The 24087-nt window shown below is 56.0% G+C and overlaps 1 protein-coding gene across 2 annotated transcripts in view; it reads right to left on the bottom strand.

Annotated features, from left to right (window-relative positions):
- Window positions 1-24087, bottom strand: part of CD247 (CD247 molecule) — a 58915-nt gene extending 34828 nt beyond the window's left edge. For both annotated transcript variants that reach the window (XM_079106594.1, XM_079106593.1), the window contains exon 1: window positions 23812-24087. In XM_079106594.1, the coding sequence (XP_078962720.1) occupies window positions 23812-23869 (58 nt within the window). In that variant the 5' untranslated portion in view covers window positions 23870-24087. The remainder of the gene's footprint in view (window positions 1-23811) is intronic.

Raw genomic sequence — 24087 nt, 5'->3', positions numbered from 1 at the left:
TGTGCTGACAGGTCCCTGCCCCTGGAGCACTGCAGATGGTCAAGGTGGTGGTCAGTGACTGGGCACCTGCCCTTCCCACCTGCCACCCACCTGATCACAGGGGTAACTACATCCTGTGGAGTCATTTAGAACTGAAGAAGGGTTTAGACACTCAGCCCTGGGAGGCAGACTAGGGGGAAGACACAAAGGGACAGGAGACTGGGAACCTCTCCTTCCAATTCTGTGTCCAGGCCCAAATCCCGCCAGCCCCTTTGGGAGGGTGTGGCTAACCATTTCCCACTAAGAACAGCATGCATGTTGCTGCCTGCTTCCTTCTGGCGAGCCCCAGAGGAGGCTGGTAGGGCTGTGGGCGTGGGTGGAGGAAAGAAGCCAAGGGGTCAGCAAGGAGCTTGATCAGCCAGGTCACAAGAGAAAGCAAGTGCCTGGAGGGCTGGAGGCAGATTCCCTGGAGCTGCCTTCCAGAGACCTCTTCCGCACGGCCCAGGATCCACACCACTGCTCTGGGCAACACAGCCAAGCAACACAGGCGTGTTCAGAGGGGCCAATGGCCCCAGTTCAGTGGCTCCCCAGATGTAGCAAGAGAAGAGGCTTGGCCAGGCTAGGAGCGAGCGCCAAGGAACGCAAGCAGGAAGAAAGTGTGTTCTAAGCACAGCAAAATCAAGCAACTGGTCTGCTTCTTGCACGAACGCCTTAATTTTCAAGTGAAAAATCAAATTCAGAAAGGACCCAGACCTGTCTGGGTCACGACAGCTAGTGAGCGGCAACTGTGGGGTGCAGAGCAGGGGCCTCAAGGCAGAGCTGTGGGCCTGGAACCTCCACGGGCATCACAACCACCCAGACAGGCCGAGGAGGCCGTGGGGGCTGCGGCTGCTGCTCGTGGGAAGGTGCCCTGTGAACTGAGAGGTAAAATAAGGAGGGCTGGCAGCATGACTGGACGAGCCCAGACGTCCTCTGCCCCGCACGGCGGGAGCCCAGCTGCAGAGAGCTGGTCGGCAGGCCGATGCCCGCAAGTGCAGGCCATTTCCCACGCTGGGAGGCCAGTCTCCGCTGCAACCACATCCTTTCTCTCTGGCTTGCGGCCTTGCGACCTGCTGACGGTCAGCACCACACAGCCCTCCTGCCCTGGAAAGCACCTGGCCGCTGCCGCCTCCATGGGAGCTGCTGCCTGGAAGACTGTGTGTGAAGGCGAGAGGGGCAGCCCCCTGGAGGGCCGTGGAGAAGTCTCCTGGCCAGCAGGCTGCAGACTGTGGAGGACTTGTTCCCCTGCCCAGTGCTCACACCGAATGACCACCCTTGGAGTTATCCACAAAGCAGCTCTGCCCTCACCGGTGCTGGGCCTCACATGTTCTCCCAGCAACGCCCTTCTCATGACAAGGCAGCAGGCCCAGTGCAACCGGCACCAGACCAGGTGGTAGCAGAGGCCAGACGGTCCTGGCCCACTCAGTTTCCACCTGTCAGGTGGGAATGTCTCTGAGGGACACACAGGAGGTGCTGAGGAGGTGAAGTCAGCGTGCACCATGCGGGATTATCATCATACCTTCAACAAAATCTTAAGAATGGCTTTATTGCTAAGATGGGTTAAAGAAAAATTATTCAAAATTACTTGTCAAAGCATGTTAAAGAACTTCACTCAGGACCATGGAGGTGGGTACAAGGGCCACCACGATGGGGTCTTGCAGTGGGGAGAAGAGACGGGGCTCAATTCCAAATATGCACGGGCAGAGTGGGGGTCAGTGGACAGGCAGTTACCACGTGGACACCTCCAGGGTTTGAGGATTCTGTTAAACTAATTAATATAACTCTAGCAGAAGCCTGGCCAGGTGAGCAGACTCCCCCCAGGCGGTGGGAGGGTGAGGAACCTGGTCAACGCTGAGGGAGCTCAGGTATCCAGGACGGGGCCTCTTGCTGAGCTCGCTTAGCTGGGTTCTTTGCTAAAACTGGATTTTACAAAGTACCCAGATGGGCTGGAGAAGGGTCAGAAGCCTGGCTGAAGTTTGGTCAAGCAGAGAATCTTTGCCAGTTAACATAATGGTGATATTGAGGAGTTTTTGGAAAACTGGAGAAAGACCTCTGACAGCAAGACAATGCCCCCCTCAGCATGCCATGCTGACACTCCCACGCGCAGTGCCACAGGGCGCCCGTTCTGCCAGTTCCTCACCCTGAAGCCGAGGCTCGAGGGAGGCCGGCCTTGGGATCAGGCTCCTGCCCCAGCGCCAGGCAGCCGCTCCCAGAGCTTCATGAGCCTGGACCGTGTGGAGAGGCCACTTGAAACAGGGAGAGACACACAGAATGGACTGTGAGGTCTCACTACCCAACAGCCTACAAAAGGATTTTCCCAAGAGGGTTGTGTCGCTGCGGAGTAAAAATAAGAGAAAGAGAGCACTCTGGGGGGATTTCTCCCCCACTGGCGGGTTCTAGGCAGTTGGTGCTCTGGTGACTGTTGAAGATAAAGGTGGTGCTAAATTAGCACTCCAATCACGAGACTAAAAGTGCTCCCACTTCACCTTCAAATAGGGTGAAGTGTTAAGGGGGCTTCCGTGCCCGGAATCAGGGCTGATTAAAGATTTCCTGCCTGCTTGTGAACAGCTGAGGCCCGCGATGCCCTATTTACTCCACCCTGAGCTTCCTTTCAGTTCATGGGTGTGGGGGGGCACTCTGTGGGCATCTGCCTCTTTAAGGATGAGGGAGGGAAAGGTTACTGTTCACTCAGATGCCAGTGGCCTAGAAAATAGGTGTCAGAGAGATGCAGGGACACCAACCAAAGTGACATGGTACAGGGACCTGGGTCTCCTTTTCTGTGATCTATAGAAGGCCATGTGACCATCCACAGCAGGGTCAGGGTCCTGGCCAGTTGGTTCTGAAGGGCAGGGGCTGCTCAGCTGTGTGAGACTGAGGCGCAGAGCCTCCTCCTGGGCTCAGCCTCCTCCTCCTCCTCTAGCTCACGGGCAGCCTCCCTGAAGGGAAAGGACTTGGTGCATTTGCTCAGTGCCTTCAGAATTGGATTAAAAATGCATGAAGCCCTAGACTGAAGGCCCCCCCAGCCTGGCCTCTGACTGAGCTGGCAGTGCTGAGGCGGGCAGCCAGGCCAGGGAGGAGGCTGGCCTTTCAGCCCTGAGAGGAAGACTCAGGTTAGCTTCAAATGCTGCCCCCACCTTCTGACCTTCTGGCCCAAGTAGGGAATTGAGCTCGCTCACCTGTGTGACCCTTCCTGCACAGAGACCCTGAGAGCCATGAGTGTCCCCATGCATGTGTGTCCATGTAGAGGTGCAAGACCTGTGGGGGTCCCAGGTACCCGGAGACCAGGATGGCCTTTGGCTCAGGTAGAGCACTGGGCGCTGCCCGTCCAGCCACATCTCTCCTCCTGCGCCGTCCAGCTTGCCCTCCCCTGCTTGGGAGACTGTCTTTAAAGCGAAAGCAGTTGTTGTCCTTTTAGGGTGGGCTAAAATCATTGATCTGTTAGATTAATTACTGTAGTAGTATATTTAATTCTGTATTTACAATTTTTGAAAATCTCTTTTGGTCATTTCTGCCTTCTTAAAAAATGTGGACCACCTCACCCTCATTGGAACGGCCATTAACAAGGCGCCGTCAGAACCGCAGACAGTGGGGGTGCGGCTGTGGCCAAGCTGGAGCGCTGGGCGCTCTGGGTGGAGGCCCAGACGGCGAGCTGCTGTGGAGAACAGCGTGGTACTTGCTCCAGAAGTGCAGGGTGGAGCTACCCAGGACCAGCACTCCCACGTGTGGGTCTGCATCTGGAGCAGGTTCTCCAGAAGGTCCTTATGCACCTGTGTTCACAGCGGCCTCCTGTCCATCAGCTGGCGAAGGGAGCAAGTGTGGTCTGCACCGAGCACGCGGGGCCTGCCCTTTGGTCTCAGAAAGGGAGGCAGCCAGAGCTGCTGCACTTGCAGGAGGCACCTAAGTCCTCCGATCACAGGGAGAAAGTCAGAGGCGGTGCCGGGTGGGGAGGGAAATGGGGCTTAGGGTCGGTGGGTTGGGGTTTCAGTTCTAGGAGATGAAAGGGTTCTAGAGACGATGGCTGGAGGGGATGCTTGCAGAATATGAACACACCCAACCAAGCTCTTCGAAGAGGGTGAAGGTGGTAAATTTATATTTGACCACAATTTTTAAAAACTTGGGGAAAATTCAGAAGCACTTGTGATTAAGGTGGTCTCAGGCGCTAGGGCGATGCCCTCTGTATGGTGAGGCGTCCACGGTGTGTGTTTGGAGGGGTTGGGAGGGAGGGGAGGGGCAGCCGGGTCGCGTCCGCCTCAGGCCAGCCCTTGCCTCCCACCGCCTCCTAGCTGTGACTTTCGAGAGCTCCACGTTTCCACTGCTCTGGGAGGTGAAGGCCACAGCCCCTGTGTCAGAGCTGGGGCGACAAAGGGAAGAAGAAAGAAGAAAGGAAACAAGAGCTGGCCAGCTTCCGAGGTGCCTCCCCGCCGGGCGGGGTTTTCCAACGCGAGCTGCCCCTTCAGTTTCAACAAATCACAAAGGAGCCTCCCCAGCACCCAGTGGGGACGCCTCCCTGCAGAGCCCCCCTCAGGAGCTGACAGTTGGCCCTGGTAGGAGGGGGACACTCTTCCCCTTAGAGGGCTCCCTCCATGGGAGTTGGGAGGCAGCGGTGACTCCTCCGGAGACACAGGACAAAGGGAGGTGTCGGCTGGAGGATGGAGGACTGGCTCCAAGGCCAGGGAGGAAGGCAGGCCCAGGAGGGACTGGGTGCTCGTCAGAGTCCTGCTTGTTTTTGGGGCAGGCGCTGCCCCCAACTTCTCCTGCCTTGCCCACCAGCCTTCTCTTCCCCCTCCACCTCTGTCTCCTCCTCCAGCTCTCTCCTCCTGCACCACGGAACCTGCCGGTTGGGGACCGCTGTCGTTTGTGCTGAGTGCTGTCTCAGTGCCAGGCCCCTGCCAAGGGCTACCCCACGAGATGGGTGTCACCCCACGAGATGGGTGTGACTTTCCATTTTACAAGGGGGATGCTAAGGCTCAGGAGGGGTAAGTGCCTCGTCCTGACTCCCACAGCTGGACGTGGCAGAGCAGGGGTTTGGACCTTGAAGGCCCAGACACGTCACAAGTCACCCACCCGCGCATTATTTTACTTATGTATCTATTGCAAATCTCCCTCATCCTCCTCCTCTCATTCCCCCTCCACAGCTTCTCCTCTCTGTCCTTTTCTAAGGCAGGAGATCTGAGGCTGCTGGGGTCAGCAGGGTGGGAGAGCAGCTTGACTGAGAGGCACAGGACGAGGGTGGCAGCAGACTCTGGCGTGGGCCTTTGGGCTCCTTTCTGTAGTGACTGAGTTCCAGTGCCAGAAGGGGCCTTGTTGACCATCTCTGTCCCAGCCTGTCATAATGCGCAGAGGAAATCGGGACCCCACGTCAGGGACAGAGCCAGGACCAGAACCGGCCTCCCGATACCCAGGCTCTTCCTGTTCTAGAGCCTTCTCTGCAGGTGCGGGCCCCCGGGAACTTATCTAGAATCAACTCCAGGAAGCGCACGCCACACTCCCTCATCTCGCACAGCCTCTGCACAAAGCCCACCAGAGCCTGGAGCCTGGTGGCTCTTGGCAGCAAGACCTGAGCAGGCAGGGGCCTCGGCCTGGGCCGGCTTTCCGGCCTGGCTGCTGGGTGAGATGGGTGGTCTGGGCTGAGTCCCCCAGTTGCTAGGCCAGCAGGACAGGAGGGGTGTGGCAGGGCAGCAGTGACTGGGGAGCAGGGGGAGGCAGCAGTATGCTCCCCAAGTTCCGGGGGTCAGCGCCACTGTGCCGACAGCACAGTCCAGTTCCCTCCCCTGGGCCCATTCAGCCAAGCCAACTGGTGGGGCATGTGCTGCACTTTTCTGAAAGAGTCAGGTGGTCTCCTCAACGGGGACTGGCCAGGTAGCTGGAATTTCTAGAGCACCATGTCGGGTTGGTGGGGAGTATGAGCCGCTGTGTGTGCTGGGCCTGGGGAGAAGCTGCCTGGCTACCGTCTTCTCATTTGTGATTCTGGGATGCTCCCCCAACACTGGCTACCTCGTGGGCTGCTGTGAGGGTCAGACGGGGAAGCGGTGGGGGTTCTGACAGTGACGGCCCCTCTCAGGTGGGAACGTCCATGGTTTCATTTTGCACTCTGGCTTCATACCACTGAGGTCACTGGATAGTTGCAAGGATCAAAAAAGATCCCAAATTGTGTGTCCCTTAAAGGGCGGATGTTTTCCTTCACATTTGGGGTTCCTCTAGGTCCTGGACACAGAGGAATAGTCATAAAAGGATGAGGAGTTCTTCAGAACACTGATGGCCACCCTGTGATCCCAGTGCCTGGGGAGGCCGAGGAAACACCAAAACAGCAACAACAACGACAAATCGAGTGGGCAGGCCAGGCATCGGCTACCTCAGACCAGAGACGTGCGGGATTCCTGGGCTGGAAAGGGTCAGAGACCTAGGCCCAGGCCTTATTCTACAGCAGAGAAAAGGGGCCAGACAACCCGGAGGACTCGCCCCGTGGGCTGGATCCAGTCCCGCCTGCTGCCTGGAGCGTGTGTCCCAGAAGCAGTGCAGGGGCGGGCTGTCCACTCAGGAGTAGCAGGAGGGTGGATTCCCAGGAGGGGAGCTGTGGCCCAAGTAGCCTTGGACACAGTACAAACCTCCCTGAGCCCCAGTTTCTTCATCTGTAAGGTGGAGATACAAGGGATCGCAACTGAGAGGAATAAAGGCGATAGCAGGGGCGGGGGTCTCTCGTGGTAGACACGTGCTTGGCACACGAGGCCCCTCGTCCCCTCCCCACACAGAGACAACAGCAGATGGGGGTGTGCAGCCCACAGGTGCCGGGGGAGGAGCTCGTCACAAGCTCGGGTCGTCCCATGATCCCCAGGGGGAGAGCTTGCTCCCTGTCTGCTCGCCTCCCACAGCCTGGAGCACAGGAGCCCAGTGTGTGTGTTGATCAAGCACCACTGAGAAACAGCTGCCTCCCCGGGGAAAGGCTCCAGGCCCCCTGGAGACCAGACTCTGGGGATGCCCATGTCCCTGGCACTTTCATGCGTAACTGTGATCTGAATGCTACGTGACTGGGTGTCACATAATGATGTTTAAAGAGTAAAGACCAAAAAAAGGGCCGGCCCATGTCCAGGATGGACAAACCACAGGGTCCCTCTGCAGGAGCACAGAGCTGTGGGAGACCCTCACCCACACCACAGGACCCAAACGGCCGGCAGCCACACGTCACTTCACCCCCAGGGTCCTGGTGCACACCAAGTTCAAGTTTTCCTTTTGGAACTTTCTAGAATTTTTAAGAAACACTTTGTCTGAAGTTGATTAATCTATGGCTGCAGGCCCCAGACTCACAGAGGGCTGAGCGTTGACTGTGCTCACCCTGCCCTTTCTCCCCAGCCCAGCGCCTGAACCATCCTGCTGGAACATGCAGCCATGTCCCTCATCTGCTCCAAGTCTGGGCTCCATCTCACTTGGAGTACAGTGTCCTCCAGGCCCATGGACGACTGTCACTCTCCGTCCCCACCCCTGAACTCAGGACTCCACACTCTCCTCCGCCAGGCCCCCCCACAGCCTCTCCACCTCCGAGCAGTCCCAGGAACAAGCGGATCTCTGTGCACGCAACGCACTTCAAAGAAATACCACAAGTTGGACACAGGCCTATGCATAGGGCTGCCGGGAACGTCCACGGTAACATTATTTACAATGTGTCAAACCGTGAGGCCATCTAAATGTCCAGCAATAGGCAGAGGGAAAATAAATTATGGCACTCCACACGTACTAAAGTCTGTGTGGAGAAATATTTAATGACAAGGAAAGATAGCCATGATTTATGGTTCAGTGAAAAGAACAGTCAGAGTCAAATGCTCACAGCCCTCCCTGCCTTGGAGGAGAGTGATCAGCCCACTCCTGTGTCCTGCTGGTGACATTTTAAAATGATTTTTTCCTTTTTTTTTTTTTTTTTTCTTCTGTATTTTCCAGGTTTTCCAGAATAAATATACTTTGACCTCGTAAAATATGATAAACACTATCCAACGTGTTGTGTGAGTCAGGGTCTGGAAGCAGGAAGTGGAGTCAGCAGCGAACGCTGATTCCCAGGTCTCCTTCCCTGGAGCCTTCCAGGGCAGCAGAGGCTTTTTCAGTGGTAAATGACCATTTAAGGGGCAGCATCAAGTAAACGAGGACATACAGATGGTGACCGCGGTTGGCATTTGATTTGGAAACAGTGCAAATTAAAATAAGACGCAGGCCTGAGACAGTAACCTGGCCCTGCAGAACAGCACTGGGCTGAGAGCAGACCGGGAACCATGAGCCCTCAGCTGGAACCAGCGCAGAACTTCCCACGTAGGGCACCCAACCCAACCTGGACCTGAGCGCGACCTGCAGCTTCTTTCTGGCTCAGCCACCAGCCTGGCCTGCTCAGGACCCTGGAGTAAAGAGACTAAGGCAAAGGGGTCTTCGGGCTCTCGACTGGTGCGGATTCCATGATGCAGAAGCGGGAGGAGGGAGGGCGCCAGAAAAGCCCCCTGGGTGGCTTTGCCCAGGGCTGTGCTGGCCAGCTGCCTGAGGCTCTGGGCCTTCTCCCTGACACCTCCCACTGACCCTGCTGCTATGGGCCATAGGTCCAGTGGCTCAGCTGGGCAGCCTCTTGCCACGCCTCCTGGCCCGCGGGCTCTCCTCCAGCCCTCAGCACAGGCAGTCGCCTCTGGGGTGCTGCTCTGGTGGAGAGCCGCGCAGCGCATCAGGCCGTGCGCTGCTCACGCTCACCACACTGCGGCTTGGCGACTGCTTACTGTTCACAGCAGGTCAGTTGCTAAGACCTGCCCTGAGCTGGCATCCCACAGGACTCCTGCCTTCCCAGCCTCCTTCCCAGCCTCCTTCTCTGGGATGCTCACGTCCTTCGAGAGGCAGATGAGCAGGGACGCGGGGGTGAGGTCAGCTGGAGAGGGCCTCCAGGGAACTGGAGGCAAGCATCCGCTTCTGAGACCATCAGAAGACTCTTGACTTCAGCCGCAGACAGACGCTGCCTCTGGCATCCCCACAGAGATGTCCGGGTGCCGAGTGGCTTTCCACCTATCCGTCCAGCCACTCTTTTTTTTTTTTTTTTTGTGGTGCTGGGGATTGAACCCAGGGCCTTGTGCTTTGCAAGGCAAGCACTCTACTGACTGAGCTATCTCCCCACCAGCCACTCATTTCTTTAAAAATCTGTAGTACTAGCAATCGCTTAGGACATTCTGCTGTCTCCCTGGCCCCCCAGGGCCCCTATGCTCACTGTGTTTGATCCCCCTAGCAGCCCTTCCAGGTGGGCAAACTTCCCTTCATGTATGAGAAAACAGTTTCAGAGAGGCCAAGGAACTTGCCCAAGGTCACAGAGCTACATAGTGACCGAGCCAGAATTTTATTCTAGGTCTGATTGCCTCATAAGTCTATCCGTTTCTACTTCCTGCCTGAGCTGAGTTCCTTCATCCCCACCATCTAGATGGAACTGCAGATAGCTAGAAGACAGAGGAGGGGCCACATGGGGATGCCCAAAGCCAGGAGGTTGCTTTCTGTGGTTCATGACCGTCCTCCTCGAGCCATGCCCTGGGCACCCCTGAGACATCATGGCAGCTAACAGCAGGCAGAGGCCTGGCAGAGGCAGACTGCTGGCCTCCAGTCAGTGCAGTCACCAAAATGAAGTCAGGGAAGTCATCCTTCACGGGCTAATCATCTCCCAGTGACCCACCGAAGAAACTGATGGTTCCGTTTACTGGTTCTCAAACAGCGGGGGACCCCACCTCTGGGAATCCTCCACATTGTTTAAAGTCATTTGTGCCTGTCACACCTGGGGGTGTGCCACCTGGATCTAGTGGGCAGAGGCAGGGGTGCTGTTAACCACCTCTCCACGCACAGAACAGCTTCTAGCAGAAGAGCTCCTGGCCCAAACGGCAGGAGTGCGAGCTGAGGAGCCCTGTGCAAGCGTTCAACCCCGACAAGACCTGGCTAGAGGCAAATCAGGACGGCAAAGGGCAGCTGTCATGCCCCGGGGGAACTGTGGCTAGGGTTAGCTGCACAGGCTTGGCCATGCCTGAGGGGTCCACACCCTGCTGACCAGAGAGGGCTTCAGGTATGTTTTCCAGCTGCCTTTATTCAAGAGTGGCCTGATGGAATTTACTTAGTCTTTCTTTGGGTTAAAATCAGGAATGGAAAATGTAACCTCTAAGAGGAAAACAAACAGAAAATGAGAAGTATGTGTAATAATGGAAGCTTAGGTGCAAGTTTTGTGTAGGGCATTCTTTCCTGTAAGATGGCTCGCCCCTGCACCCCAACCGCCAGGCGTAACCTGCCCACGCGCAACCGTGCCGAGGGAGAGCCTGGATTTGGATCCAGGAGAATGGGCTTCAATGCCAAGTCTGCTGAGCAAATCACCTTCTGCAAGCTTTGCTTTCTCCACCAGGAAAATGGGGCCTGGCCTGCACACCCTGCAGGGCCCTTCATGACGTGATCTACATAAAAGCACTGGGCACAGCTCTCAGCTGGCCTGAGCACTCACCTGGTGACCAGGACACGGAAGGCGGCTCTCGGCACTAGAGCCCCACCCCATCGCTGCCTGCACAGAGCTCCTGGGGTACCCTTTTTAGGCTGCGCTGGAGACGCATTCTCGAAGTCATGCAGTGGAACCACTGAGCCCCACCTGTGTTACTCGGGACCCCAGGAAGCTTCTTGCCTCCAGAGGACGGTACTTCCCTTTAAAGCAAGAAGGCTGAGAATGGTGGCTGGCAATGTCAGACCTCCCTCCTCCCAGGGCCAGCGCGCCCATGTCCCCCAAGAGCTCCTGCCACCCTTTTCCAGACTGGCATTGCTCTTGGACTCTAGTCTGTTTGCCTCTTCCCGTAACAGCATGCTGGATCTTTACTTTCCAAATCAACAAAAGCGTCAATGGAATATGCCCCCCTGGATTACAAGAAGAGCTTCTGTGTGGACCTGAGAGTGGCCGCCCGCCATGCACAGGGAGCTCATTAGCTTTACTGGCCACCTGGGCACATGTGATTTCTCATAATGGGCCCACGCCCTGTTGTGCACACCAGCATTATTTTGAAGACGAGCGTGCGGGGTATTGTGATGTGCCGTAAGTTCTTGAGAATAGAAACTACCATGACTAAACTCTCCATGAACAGAGCAAACCGGAGAACAACAACAAACGCTTTTACCCTCCAGGCCAGCTGAATCACGCTTGGTTTTCCATTTCGCTCTGGGGAGAGGGCTGCCTGCCTCGAGGGTGCACCCCTACAGTGGATGCCATTTTTTTTAAAGCTTGGCCTGTGTTATCTTCTTATTGATCTCAGCCACCCACTCCAGCCATGTGGCTACCTAAAGAGGGGCCCCAGGTGCCCCCTGGTGCTACGCGACGGAGCCGGCAGGGGTGGGCAGATGCTTGCTGGTGGGATCGCCTCTCAAACACAGAGGTGGCACTGGGAGGGAGACGTGCTGGGGGCCGCGTGGAGCCAGCACCTGGGTTCTGCTCCCATCACTCTTACCTGGGTGTGGGTGGAGTGCCTTTATTTTATTTCTATGTGTGAGGAAAGTTCTGTTGACTCTGGTCCTTGGAGGAAGAGTGTGCTGACTGTGCTTGACTCTGCATTTATCCTTTGGGGGGTCCAAAGCCAAAGGCTTCAGGCGCACAGAGAAACACATGCCAGGGTTCCTGCCTGGAGAAACTTTCAGCCGGAAAAGCAAAATTCAACTACCCGAGGCTTCATTGAGGACAAGCCGGCCCTCGCCAGTGACGCAGCCCACAGGTCCCAGGCACAAGACGCCTTGGAGGAGACACTACGTTCCAGACCCAGGGCTTCCACGTGCCCGAGGACACAGCAGAAGCACTGAGCCTAGGAAGTGTGACTCCAGGACGGGCTCAGAGCCCCGGCCTAGCCGCGGACTGAACACAGCTGTGCCCCCCGCCGGCCACTGCAGGAGGCACCACTTTGTGGGGGCAAAACACAAGCAGCATCCCTCACAACCCCATGTCCAAAGCTCACCTGCAGCACTGCTGCCAAGGAGGAGAAGGGGACCAGGGGCACGTGGGTCCTTTCTCATGGGGAGCAGCCTCCAGCCGGGCTCCCTGCCCTCCGCGTCTCCTGACCCTCCCCACCTCTCACGCACACACCCCATCTTTCTGCCATGGCAGAGAACGTCAAGGCCATCCCTGGGCCTGACCTGTACATCTGCTTTGTAAACAATCAGATCACACTGGAATCCAAATCTACTCTGAGCGAGAACCAGAAAGGGCTGAGCCCTCATCTGGCCTCTCGGACAGCACCCGGTGCCCAGGGCAACAGGGACGAGGGCCGCTGCTCAGTGCCTCCTCCCAGGGGAACGCGTTCAGGGCGCTGCTTGTCTCAGAGCTGAGCGGAGCTGCCCGCACACAGGTGGAGGCCCTGGCAGTTGTGACCTGGAAACAGACCCCCTTGTTCTGCCTCCCCAGGCGCAGAGCCACGCAGAGGGCGGTGGGGGGCTGCCCCAGCTGCCACCTTGGCCTCGCCCCTTCTCAGGTCCCTCACCAGCTCCCTGCTGTGTGGGCGGAGATGTCAGAGTTGGAGCAGGGAAAAGAGGGTCTGAAACAGTCAGAAGAACCGTCTGAGATCCAGAACGAGCCCGGCTGCCTGACTCACCGGCAGACTCATTCTGAGACTCAGAGTGTGCTGGTGATGTTTCCTGAAGGGCAACCCCGGTGCTCCCGGGCGGGAGGTGCCCTCCCTCTGACACACGCCTACCCCGTCTTGGGGGACAAGCAGGGCAGCTGGTCAGCAACCCCACTCTGCCGCATGCCAGCCATTCAGCAGTGCTTCAGAGGCCACCAGGCAGGGAACATCCTCCCTGAGGGACATCATGCAAAGACCCCTGCCGTGTGCTAGCTTGTCTCTTCTCTTCCCCCACTGACCCACGTCCTGGTGAACCCAGTCAGCTCTCATGCAAAGAAACAGGGCCATCGAAACACCCTTGCCAGAGCCTGCAAAGATGGTGGGAAGCATATTCTTGCCTTGAAGTGAGAAATTAAAATGTTGACTCGGATTGGGATTTCTGCAAGGGCTGGTTACCTGGTGCTAGGAAGGTGTCACCGTCTCTCTGTACCCTGAGGTAGCATCTTTCAAAGGGCATCCTAGTTTAAGTTCCTCTAGAAGCAGACCCAGAGGTGAATGTTAGAGGACAGAGTCATTTGGGAGATGATTCCAGGAAGCAAGAGTTTGGAAATGGGATGTTTGCAGAAGAGGTCATCAGAATGGGCCCTGACCCAACACAATGGTGTCCTTATGAATTGAAGACGCTTACTTGCACGTGGAGACACCCAGGGCAGCACCACGTGAGAACAGAGGCAGGCCAGGGAGCCCCTGCCAGGAGCTGGGGGCAGCCTGAACAGATCCTTCCTTTCACCCTAGAGGGAGCCCGCCCTGCCAGCACCTTGAGTTTGGACTTCCAGCCTCCAAGACTCTAAGACAATAAACTTTTGCTTTTGAAGCTACTAGCTTTTTAAAATTACCGTAATGCCCCAGGAAACTGATATGGTAGATGCTGCCAGTATAGTTTCTTCCCTCTGAACATTTATTTTGAAATCTACTCCCTGGGAGCATTAAGAGGTGGAGAGTGACTCTGATGTGGATGGAGTCAAGGTCTTCAGGAGGTGACTATGACAGGTAAGGTCCTCGGGTGGAGCCCATGGGGCTTGGTAGGAAGAGGGAGGGAGACCAGGGCTCACAGGCCGTGTGTGCGCTCCCCGACTCTCCACATGCAATGGCTGGTGCCACACAGGGGCTCTCAGCAGAAAGGCCGTCCCAAGAGGCAGGCCTTCAACCTTTAGTCGGAATTGAGAGCCAAAATAAATCTGGTTCCTTTGTTATCGCCCAGTCTGTGAGATTGTGTTGTTAACTGAACATGGAACGCTCTAGGGAATTGAGCAGGCAGGGGTGGGCATCAGGACATGGAGCACTTCCAAGCCCTGTTCCCAGCTGGGACCTCACCCCTCCAGCCATTCCCAGGAGCTCAGTGCCTCAGAGCCTCACATGTGAGTCCAGTCACTGGCCAAGGGCTGCTCCTGTGTGGTCCTCGAACGGGGTGGCTCTCAGGAGGCCCTTGTCTGGGCGGTGCTATGCCCAATCACGTGGCCTCCCTTCCTGGGCCCTCAACCTCTTCTCTTTGTAAATCCTACCATTCTGATGGTGCCTCTAGGACGCGCCCTTGCCTCCTGCCGCCGTCCCCAGCACTCCCCCAGGGACCCTCCTGTCTGAATCATTCAAGAATCCTCTGCCACGTCCTTCTCCCACTACTCTGACAACCATTTAATGGGCGTTTCCTGGAAAAACACCCAGGGGCACGGGACCCAGCCTGTGCAGAGGTGAATGGCCATATGTCCCTCTCTTCCCTTGGGAAACGGGCCCCACACATTTGCAGACAGAAGGCTTGGAAAAGTCCTGCAGTCCAGCAACAGCAAATCCCTCCCCAGGGACCTTAAACCAGCAGCTCCAAAATGACACCCCTCTGTGTGGAACACAGCCTCAACACCCTGAGCAGCACAGTTCTTAAAGCTTCGCCTTCCGTAGGCGTACTGGGACGGAGCACAGCCTGTGTGAGCAGCTGGGATGTCATGTGCAGTTCAAATGCTGTTTGTTGGCTTCCTAAGCCCAGGTGCATTGACAGCATGCTGATCACCGGACACCCCTGGACAAAAGCAGCTCCTGTGCTGACCTGTGTTCACAAGTGCATGTGTGTGCATGGCTTGCTTTCTGCCTGGTTACCTGCCTGCCGCGTTCCTGGAGAATTCCCCTGAATTCCCATTGTCCTCCTGGGTCCCCTCGTCCCTGTTTCCCTGTGCGAGGACAGGTCAAAGGTCCCAGGGACAATGGGCACATGGCCTGAAGAAGCCACAGGGAGGGAGGGCGGGAGGCCAGTGACTGCAGGGCTGGTGGCTGCCTGGGAACTCCTTCTTGCACCACACCCCCGCCTGTGGAGATGGCAGGCCTGCCACTGCCTGGCCCCAGGGTGGGCGGGCTGAGCCAATGTGGCCCAGCCCCCTGCAGCTCTGTTGGGGCTGCCATTCCAATGTGAGGTCCCTGGTGCACACCGGAGACCACAGTGGCCAGGACCAAGCAACTGGTCTCTTTTCTGGTCCCATGAGAGGACCAGCCGCTCACTAAAGTCTTGCTCTGGTGATCGTTCTGCACTGAATTTTGATGACTGGCCATTGGGAGGCTATCTTTCTGCTTTGTTTTCAATTGAAATGACTCCAGGCTTGAACACTGCTAGAAAATGTCCAACCCAAACTTGAGAATGCCTCAATAGCCAGATCCTTTCTTCATCCCTTGGCGTCCAGGAGCCGTTCCATGCTCTTCCAAATGGCTGCCAAGGATTTTCTGAGGAAGTTAGGAACTGAACTCGGGAAATAGATCAGTTTCAAGCCTGAGGCTTTGATTTAGAGCCATAGCTAGAAACTAACAATGTGTTTTCTAAACTAACGAAATCAAGAAATTGCTGTGAAGATCAAAAACTGCTCCCAGCCTCCCTTCCCTCCTCTCCCTTGCCCCCTCTGGATTGCGGCGTCTGCAGCTACGACTATTCACCGTCCACTTGAGCCCCCAAAGGGCTCCCTCTCCAACGTGAGGTTACAAAGCTTTGAAAATTAGAGGCGCACCCCACCCCCACCCAAAGAGCTGTCCCTGACAAGATGCTCCCGGGAAGGGACAGTGTGCTTCACAGCCGCCTCTCCCGGAGTTAGGACGGAACGCTTAACAATGTCGCCTTTGCGATGAGCAGGTGAGAGCTGGCCAAGATTTTAAAAGGGGATTTCACAGGCCAGGTCAGCAGGGGGATGATGGGTGAGCGGTGGTGGATACAATTATGTGACTTTCTGGGCTGTTCTTTTGAAGCCTCTATGCTTAATAAAAAGAAAAAGGATAATCCTCTTTGCCAACCTTTTGTAGCTCAATCTTTATTGTTCCCATCGAAATCCAAAGAAAACAGACAAGATTCATTTTGTCCAGAAAGCATTTGTGTATTTTATATAGGTCTGGGCTTTGAAGCATTTATAGTTAAGTGAGAGAAAAGACAAAGATTTCTCTCTGCCCTGAGAAATCAAAGGAGGAATTTCTGAAGCTCTTTAGTCTAACTCAAAACAGTCCTGGGTGGCATCCCCTCAATACACGCTTCCTCTGCCACTAAACTCAGCACGGAAATTAGCACAGGCTGACAAAATGATGAAAATTAGACCAGACCATCCAGGCAAACTCAGTTTTTTTTGTAAAAACTGAGAACATGGTCACGGGGACCACAGAAGTGCTCTCTTGCTTGTGGGCTCCCAACCACTCACTGAACGCCCATCTCCAAGGCTTGGGCCCTGTCAAGGGTGATGTGGCTGGCTAGTTGCAGGTGTGCTTGACCAGAGCACGTGTGATGCTGTGTGAAGATTTACCCATTGATAAGCCAATTGCCAACCAGGTGGTTTCAATGACCAGATCCTAAATACATCTGGTTATGTCAACCATCTCCATGGCCAAAGTAGGTCATTGGTGGCCACCATGTTGGTTTGCTCACAAGAAAGAAAGGCAGCAAATGCTCTTCGATTGTTTTAGACCAAACACACAGGATGGTCACTGTGGGGAACACTGGTGAGAATCTGGGGGTTTGGTGACATTTTCTGCTGACAGGGAAGTTTCCTGAAACTACTGTGTACTGGGTCTCCACTGTGAGAGAGCTCACCCTAGGGAAATAATTTTGTTGGGTTTTTAACCCTGAGTTCTGAGAACAATGATTTTCCACCTTCATTTTAATACCAGCTGTGGGTCTGGGAGATCCCCACACATCTGGGCTTACGTGAGGTGGTGGATGGGTTTCCACAGGGGGTGGGTGGGGTGCTGTCTCTCCTGGGATCTGGGGAAGGAAGGTGCCAGGAAGGAGAGATGCCAGGCTCAGCTGGGAGCAGAGAGGGTGCAGGGGATGGTGCCAGGCCAGCCTGAAGTTCTAAGCACCCATTAGGAGCCACTCGCCCTCTCAAGACCCTAGAGGCTCTTGTCTGGCCAGAGTGTTCTTGTCCCGGTCTCAGAATCCTGGAGTGCTCCCCAGTGTCCTGGCCCTGCTGCTCGTGCACCACAATGGCAGCTCTGAGCTCAAGCACAGAACTTCGCCTTCCAGAGTTGTCCTGCTGCCACCAAACTCCACTAAAACACACACACCACACATGCAAGACCACTCACTGGCCCACACAAGACGACCTGCTGGTGTGCACCAACACATACCTGCAGATGCCAGCACAGGCGAGCGTAGACCAGCACCACACACCAACGTGCACACCCACACCAGCACACACACCGGGGCTGGTGGGAACCCTGCCAGAGTGCCCACCCTGACCTGGACAAAGCCCTGGGCCTGGCTCAGGCTGTGCAGAGATGGAGTCGCCTGACCTGGCTCCCTCCCTGAAGCTGGCATCCTGCAGCAAAAGATTGTAACCTCTACCCCTCACAGCCTATCTTTCCTGCTCATCCCCATAACACCTCTCTGTCCAACCCTCCCATCACTCCCAGCCCAGAAGGTGACAGCAGTTGTAACTGAGGCTGTCGTTCATGCTGTATCTTAGAGCAAGCACTTTTCGGCAGGACGGGAAACTGCTGAAGACAGGCATGTGTGGCTCATCTGAAGAGGGGCACGGGGTTTGTGCGACCCAGATGCCAGTGCCCCTGTCGCTCCATGTTCCTGGCCAGCTGTCCTCCCACCACACGGTTTGACCAGGGCAGCCGCGCCACAGACCCTCACTCTGTGAATGTCCCACGGCAGGGCCTGAGTCTGGCCTTGCCGCCCCTCCTTCCAGTCACTTGGGTGCCCCCAGGAATTCAGGTGCCCGCACGCTGGGCTCCGCCGTGCTCTGCGCACTGTGCCAGGGCCCTGGCCTTCTGAGGGTGAACCTGCATTCTCCCTTTTACTCCCCGGGTCCAGCTTAGGAAGATGTGAAATTTGACATGAATAACTTCAAGTTGATCACAGACATTTGTCATCCAGAGACAACTTCTTCCCCTCCTCAAGGATTTAGTAAAAAAGCCAAATCTCCACTCAAGAGTCTGTGTGGCAGGGTGCTATTCTTTTAGAAAATATCATACCCATGAAACCTTCCAGGCCAGAGGAAGATACATGCTTACCAAGCAGATTAATTACAGGCGATTGTTGAGGGTCAACACCCCTCAAGGATGATTTAATTTACATTTGTATTTCTACCTGTGCATCGGGTGGAGGTGCCTGTGTGCGTAGGAATGGATTGAATTACAAACTGAGTTCCTCCTCTCTCAAGGAAGGTTCCCAAATAGGCATGCTTATTAAAAGTAAAATGGAAAATATGGGTTTACCGGATTTGGGGGAAATGAGTTCAGAACTATAATAACATGTCAGAGAAAAACAGGTCTTTACTGACAACCCAATATTTCATGCTCGGCAGGAAAATGTGTAGTAAATAAAGATATTCAGCAACAAAATAATTATTTCTTACTTGAAAAACTGAGAAGCTAGACATAAGTGCTTACTAAGGAGAATTCCATAAAATCTGCTTTGGAACTCAGTCGGTGGACATAGGATGGAGCAGATCAGCAAGAACCTGGCAGAGCAGCGGTGGAGGTGTCCGGGAGTGAGCTGAGTGGGCCGGGAAGTGTGTCTGGAGCCCGGTTCTACTCCGGGCATGTCACCAAGCCTCGAAAAGACCCCTCTACTGCCTCTGCTGCCCTCGCCTCCTGAGGCCCCCCGCCCGCCTGCCCTGTCCTAGGGTTTTCCACTCACTTCCTCCCCTTGCGCCTGAGAACAAGCTGCTGAGGGGCACAATCCCAACAGGCCAGCAACGGCCCAGCGGGCACTGCCAACACCTCCAGCCTGGCACTCTGGCCACGTCCAGCCACGCGTGCTTTCCCACCAACTGTCCCACGTGGCTCCTGCTAGCCTGCCACCGACGCACAGCCTGAGGGGCCAGCAGGGGAGCGCTGACCCTGCCCGTGGGTTTTCATGGAGGCCACCACCAGGTTTGAATGAGGCCTCGGTGCAGGCGGGGAAGGAAGCCTACGCCCAGCGTCCTGGAGCCTGCACCGGCCAGGCAGGGTGGGCCGGGGAGAGCAGGAGTCCCTGTTCTAAAGACCGGCAATTTCAAGACCGCAGATAATGCATTCTGTAGCTGAAGGGCTGTTTGATCGCTCGTCTTCTCTGGTCGTACTGAGGAGAACACTAAGGCACAAAGGGAAGTTACTAGTTGACACTGCAAACCCAGCGACAGAGGAAGAAACGGGAGCTGGGCAGGCCTGTGTTTCTGCTCTGCTGCTTCAGGAAAAGGAGACTCTTTCTGCTCTGCAGGTCGGGAAACTGAGGCACACTGATTATAGTCACAGCATCCACGCACCCTTCTGACCAGCACCTCCCTTCCACATGCCCACGGGAGGTGGACACCAGAGGCGTCATCTTACAGGGGAAGACCAGAGCTCTGGGGGGCCACCAGCCAAGAGGAGGGCTGTGCAGGCCCTGGCTGGGGTCCCCGTCCTCCCCTCTTCCTAGCCTCCTCCAGAGGGGACACGAACATCTGCAGATGGTCCCCAAGAACTAGAAACTGCCCTCTGCTCAACAGGATCACTGTCAACAGAAGGTGTAAGTGCTGTGAAATGCTCTTTTAATTTAACCTGTTCTTTTAATTGTCAATCCTGGATTTACATAAGAAATTAACAAAAGCTATGTATGTAAAGATTTTCTGGCAGGACTGGCTATCATGACGACATCCAAAATGGCCCTAAATGTCCAACAAGCAGGAAACAGCCAAGAAAACAGGATGCTCCCATGTTGGAAGTCTCCAGAGCACTCACAGCAAGAACGAAGGCCGACCTTAAAATTGCTCACCTCAAATGTTAAGGAAGAAGCGTTTGGAACTTTTCATGAGAAGAACCAAAGATGCACCAGTAACAAGACATTGGTGTGGAAGAGACGTGAAAATGGAGAGCCGACAGGCTGGCTGGCTCTGGATTTAAGATGTCGTTAGCTGCCTTCCATGATTCTGCATTTTTATTAACATATCTCAAATTGGGTTTGTGGCTCGGTGGTAGAGCGCTTGCCTAGCACGCACGAGGCCGTGGGTCCAATCCTCAGCCCCATATAAAAATAAGATAAAGGTATTATGTCCATTACTGCTAAAATTTAAAAAAATAAAAATCTCAAATTCAGAGAGGAAGAAAGTGATAACTGGAGCAGTTATTTCGGTGCCGGATCAAGCTGGGCTCTGCTGAGACATCCTGTAACCCTGTGTCTTATTTCCGTGTTTTGAGGCAGTGGGGCGATTGGACAGTGTGACCTAGGCTACCATCTAAAAAAACTCCGTTTTCTCTTGGCATCTTTGATTCATTAAGTAGTTCGTTAGTCCAGGGGTGAGGGCCTGATTGTTTGCTGCTTTTCCCTGGAGTTAAAGTCAAATCAGGAAGATGAGCATCTATTTGTATTTTTGAGATGTTAGTTTAACCACATGGATTTATCATCTTTATAGATCCAAAATAAACAAATAGCAGAATTTCATGTGATCCAACAAGAAAACTTCAATGACGACAGGGTTCTACCTCAAACCACCTTGACCTCACCTTGACTCCCTCTCCACTCCAACTCCCTGTCCGCTTCCAGAGTCCAAGTCCTGGATTTTGTTCAGTTTTGTTTTAAAGCCCATAGTTTATTACCCTGTTGTCTAGAGGAAAAGGTCAAAGGAAGCCAATCCAACAGGCCCCAGACAAGTCATCACGGTCAACCTGGTGACCAGGAGATGTGAGATTCCTGCTCGCACGGCCTTTGATTCACCCGGCGAGCCCCGACGCGGGCTGTGCCCAGGCCCTGTCCCTGGCGCTCGTGGGAGCAGGACGGTCGGCTCTTCCCTGGGGGAGCTCTGAGCTGCTTTCAGGCCGCAGGACGTGTTACGCGGGCAGGGACCAGAGGGAACATTCTGTTTCAACTAACAGGTCAAAGGACTGGTTTAATTTTTTTTTAACCAGGTGACTGAAGGCTCATTCCAAATTGATTAACTCTACCCTCTCGGTAGTGCTAATAAGAAATAGTTTTGACCTGGCAGAATTAAGAAATATATTTTGAACCATTTCTGAACACTGGTCACCTAGTGGGCCTACAGGTATGAAGGCTCAGGAGGAAAGGGACTCCTGACGTGTGTCTGGACGCGGGACAGCAGCTCTGGGGCCTGGGCCCTGCTAGGTCAAGGCCACTCTTGGAGGTAAAGAGTATATCCAAGAGAAACCAGATCTGGTTTTTAAAGACCAAAATCAAAACTGCAAAGAGCAGGTGCTGCACAGGGTTCCGCCCCTGAGCCAGCGCCCAGCAGTGCTCTGGGGGGCAGTGAGTGGCCGCCAGAGGACGAGCACCCTCGCCAGCAGGGCCCGGGCAGCGGCCTGTCTGGGCACCCAGAGCCGGAGCAGAGCGGCGGCCAGGAGCTTGTGCTGCGTCAGGGCGGGGCTCCCACTGCTCCTCCCCAGCAGCCGGACCACGGCTGGGTGTTCGGACGTCCACGCTGGGCACCAGGCACCCTGCCCACCGCAGCCCCTCGGCCTCCGAGTCCACGGCCGCCCCGAGGGGCCACGGGTCCATTCTGTGTCCAATTTTCTCCGCTTCCACTATTTCCTTATGTATTTTCCAGATAGGTTTCGCTTTGGGGAATCTTTTAAAAATTCAAATTCAAGATTCCATGACCATCCCAGCCTCAAGCCTTCCTACGCCAGATCATGGCGTTCACACAGAATTCAGGGAGGGGAGCTGCGTGTCAACAGACGGGGAAGGTGCCGGCAGCGCCTCCGACACAGTCGAGAGTGAACCGAGAAGCAGCCAGGAGTTTCTGCCTCCTGTTCCTAGGTTCACAAGAGCTCAGTTCAGGATGTAGCAGGCTGACTAACGCAATTCCTTTTCCTGGCTCATATCCATGCGGCATCTTGCATTCAATTCCTGGCTTCACAACTCTATGAAGAAGGTATCATTACTTTACTTTAAAGGTAAGAAAACTGAGGCTCAGAGAGGCTCAGTAACTTGCCGAAGTTGCACAGCCAGAAAGTACTGTGTCTACCAGGTCCAACTGACTTCCTAAGAGCCGAGCTGCTCACAACCCCCGGGGCTCCTGTCAGAGTTACATGTTCTCGCTGGAGACGGGACAAGAACTGCACAGACCTCCGGGTGTGTTCTTGGCCGTGATGGGGCAGGGAGTTGGGGTGCTGAGGCTCCAGGGCCACAGCCGTGTGCTGCACTAGGCAGGCCACCTGCGTCCCTCTGGCCTAGGCCCGGGAGGCCGTCCTAGCAGGTTCTGGACAGACCAGGTTGTCACGGCTAGGATCCCATGAGATGCAAGTGGGAAAGGCCTGGTAAAACGTCCATGTTTGAAAGGGGCTCAGGGGACAGGTCACACCAGAGCAAGGAGCGGGAAGGCCCCACTACTGCTGCCGGCAGCCCTTCCCGTAGGCGGCCTGTGCCCTGGCCTCAGGCTGGCGCTCTGAAAGGCTTTGGTACAGCAGCCCGATCCAGAAAGAGCTGATCGCCAGTCTCACGGAGGCAGCGCAAGGCCTGACACGTGAGGGCCCACTGCCCGCCCCTGGGGCTGCTCTTTGGAAGTGGGCGGCCTCTGTCCTCTGGGGTTTTGCTTTTGGCTGCTGGCAGCCGTCAGGCCTCCCAGCCTCCTCTGTTCCTTCTGACTCCACTTTGGCCACCTCCTCAGCCCAAGGCCTGACACAAGCTGACCAGCAAGGGACCTGCCTCCTGAGCCTCCCCAGCCCAAGCCCAGAGACAAGTCGCTGCCCCCAGCTGTTCACGGCCGGCTGTAGGGATCTCCTTTGTCCCCTGCACTCAGGGAGGGGCCGCTGGGGCTCCGTCTGATGCCCTCACCCCAGAGCACACTGTGACTCACACCCGTTCTGAGAAATGCTACCATCTCAGAGAAAACCCCACGTCTGTGGCCCTCGGAGCCCAGAAGGTGCTAGCCCAGGCCCGGGCCATGCTGAGAGCCAAGATCTGCCTCACTGCAGGAAGGACACTGGTCCTGACCCCTTCCGGGCTTCCTGATCCACACGAAGCTCGCTCTGTCTGCAAAAGCAGCCCGACACGGACCCGCATGGGCCCCGTCTTCCCTCGCCTGCTCCCTCCAGAGTCTGGGCTGGAGAGCATGGGGAGGCTGAGACAGGAGGATGGGCCTCCGTGACCCAGGTCCTCACGCAGCCATTTGACAAGCCCACACTCTCGTGGTCCCCTGCTTCTGCCTCTGGCCAGGGAAGGGGGTGTCCTAGTGTGGCCCTGGCCATGGTGCAGACAGCCGCGACAGGACCCTCTGGGCCTGGGAAGTGGCAGATGCTCTGTGGGAGGCTGCAGCTCCTGCCTCTTCCCTCCTTCCCTGGCCCTCTGTCCTGGCCAGCCAGGTGCTTCGGGCCAGCGAGAGCCGCTGGCTATGACACTGCCTGACTGGCCAGTGACATGTCCTGTTGGCAGAGTGAGGCTGCCTGCCCAGGGTGACGTGAGGAGACGGTGGCCAGGCTGGTGTGAGGCGGCCTCATTGACGCCGGGCTGGCCTCTGCTACACACCCCTCCATCCCAGGTGGCCGGCCTCCAAGGCTCTTGGGCCTCCTTCTCCCTCGCCTTCCCTCTCCTGACTCCTTTGGTCACTGGGAAATCCACACTTTGGGCAGCTGAGTTCCGAGCCTCTGGCTCTGGTTTGGCAGTGTAGAGGGCACGGCCTCCCTGCCCTTGACTCTGGGAGCCCAGGAGGAGAGCAGACACCAGTCCTCACACCCTCAGGAGCCCGACACACAGGGTCAGAGGGCTCCCTGCTGACCCTCCGCTGCGCCTTACCTGCCACTGGGCACCGCGCCTGCAGGATGGCCGCGATGGCAAGCGCCCCCCGCTTCATCTTGTCCTTCTCCCGGGAGGTGCGAGAGGCTGGACTGAGACGAGGGCGAGAGGAGCAGAGGCTTGGAGGAGGCCCTGCCGGCTTTGTGCTGCCGCCGCCTCAGGAAGTGGAGGCCGCGCAGCCTGTGCAGAGCACCTGCCAGCAGCACCAGGCGCCCCGCCGCCCTCGCGCAGGCAGGAAGCTCCGAGGCTTGAGGTTCGGGGCGTGTTCACACCAGC

The sequence above is a fragment of the Sciurus vulgaris genome, assembly GCF_902686455.1.
Source record: "Sciurus vulgaris genome assembly, chromosome: 12".
NCBI lineage: Eukaryota > Metazoa > Chordata > Mammalia > Rodentia > Sciuridae > Sciurus > Sciurus vulgaris.
This window is presented reverse-complemented; position numbering and strand designations above follow the sequence as displayed.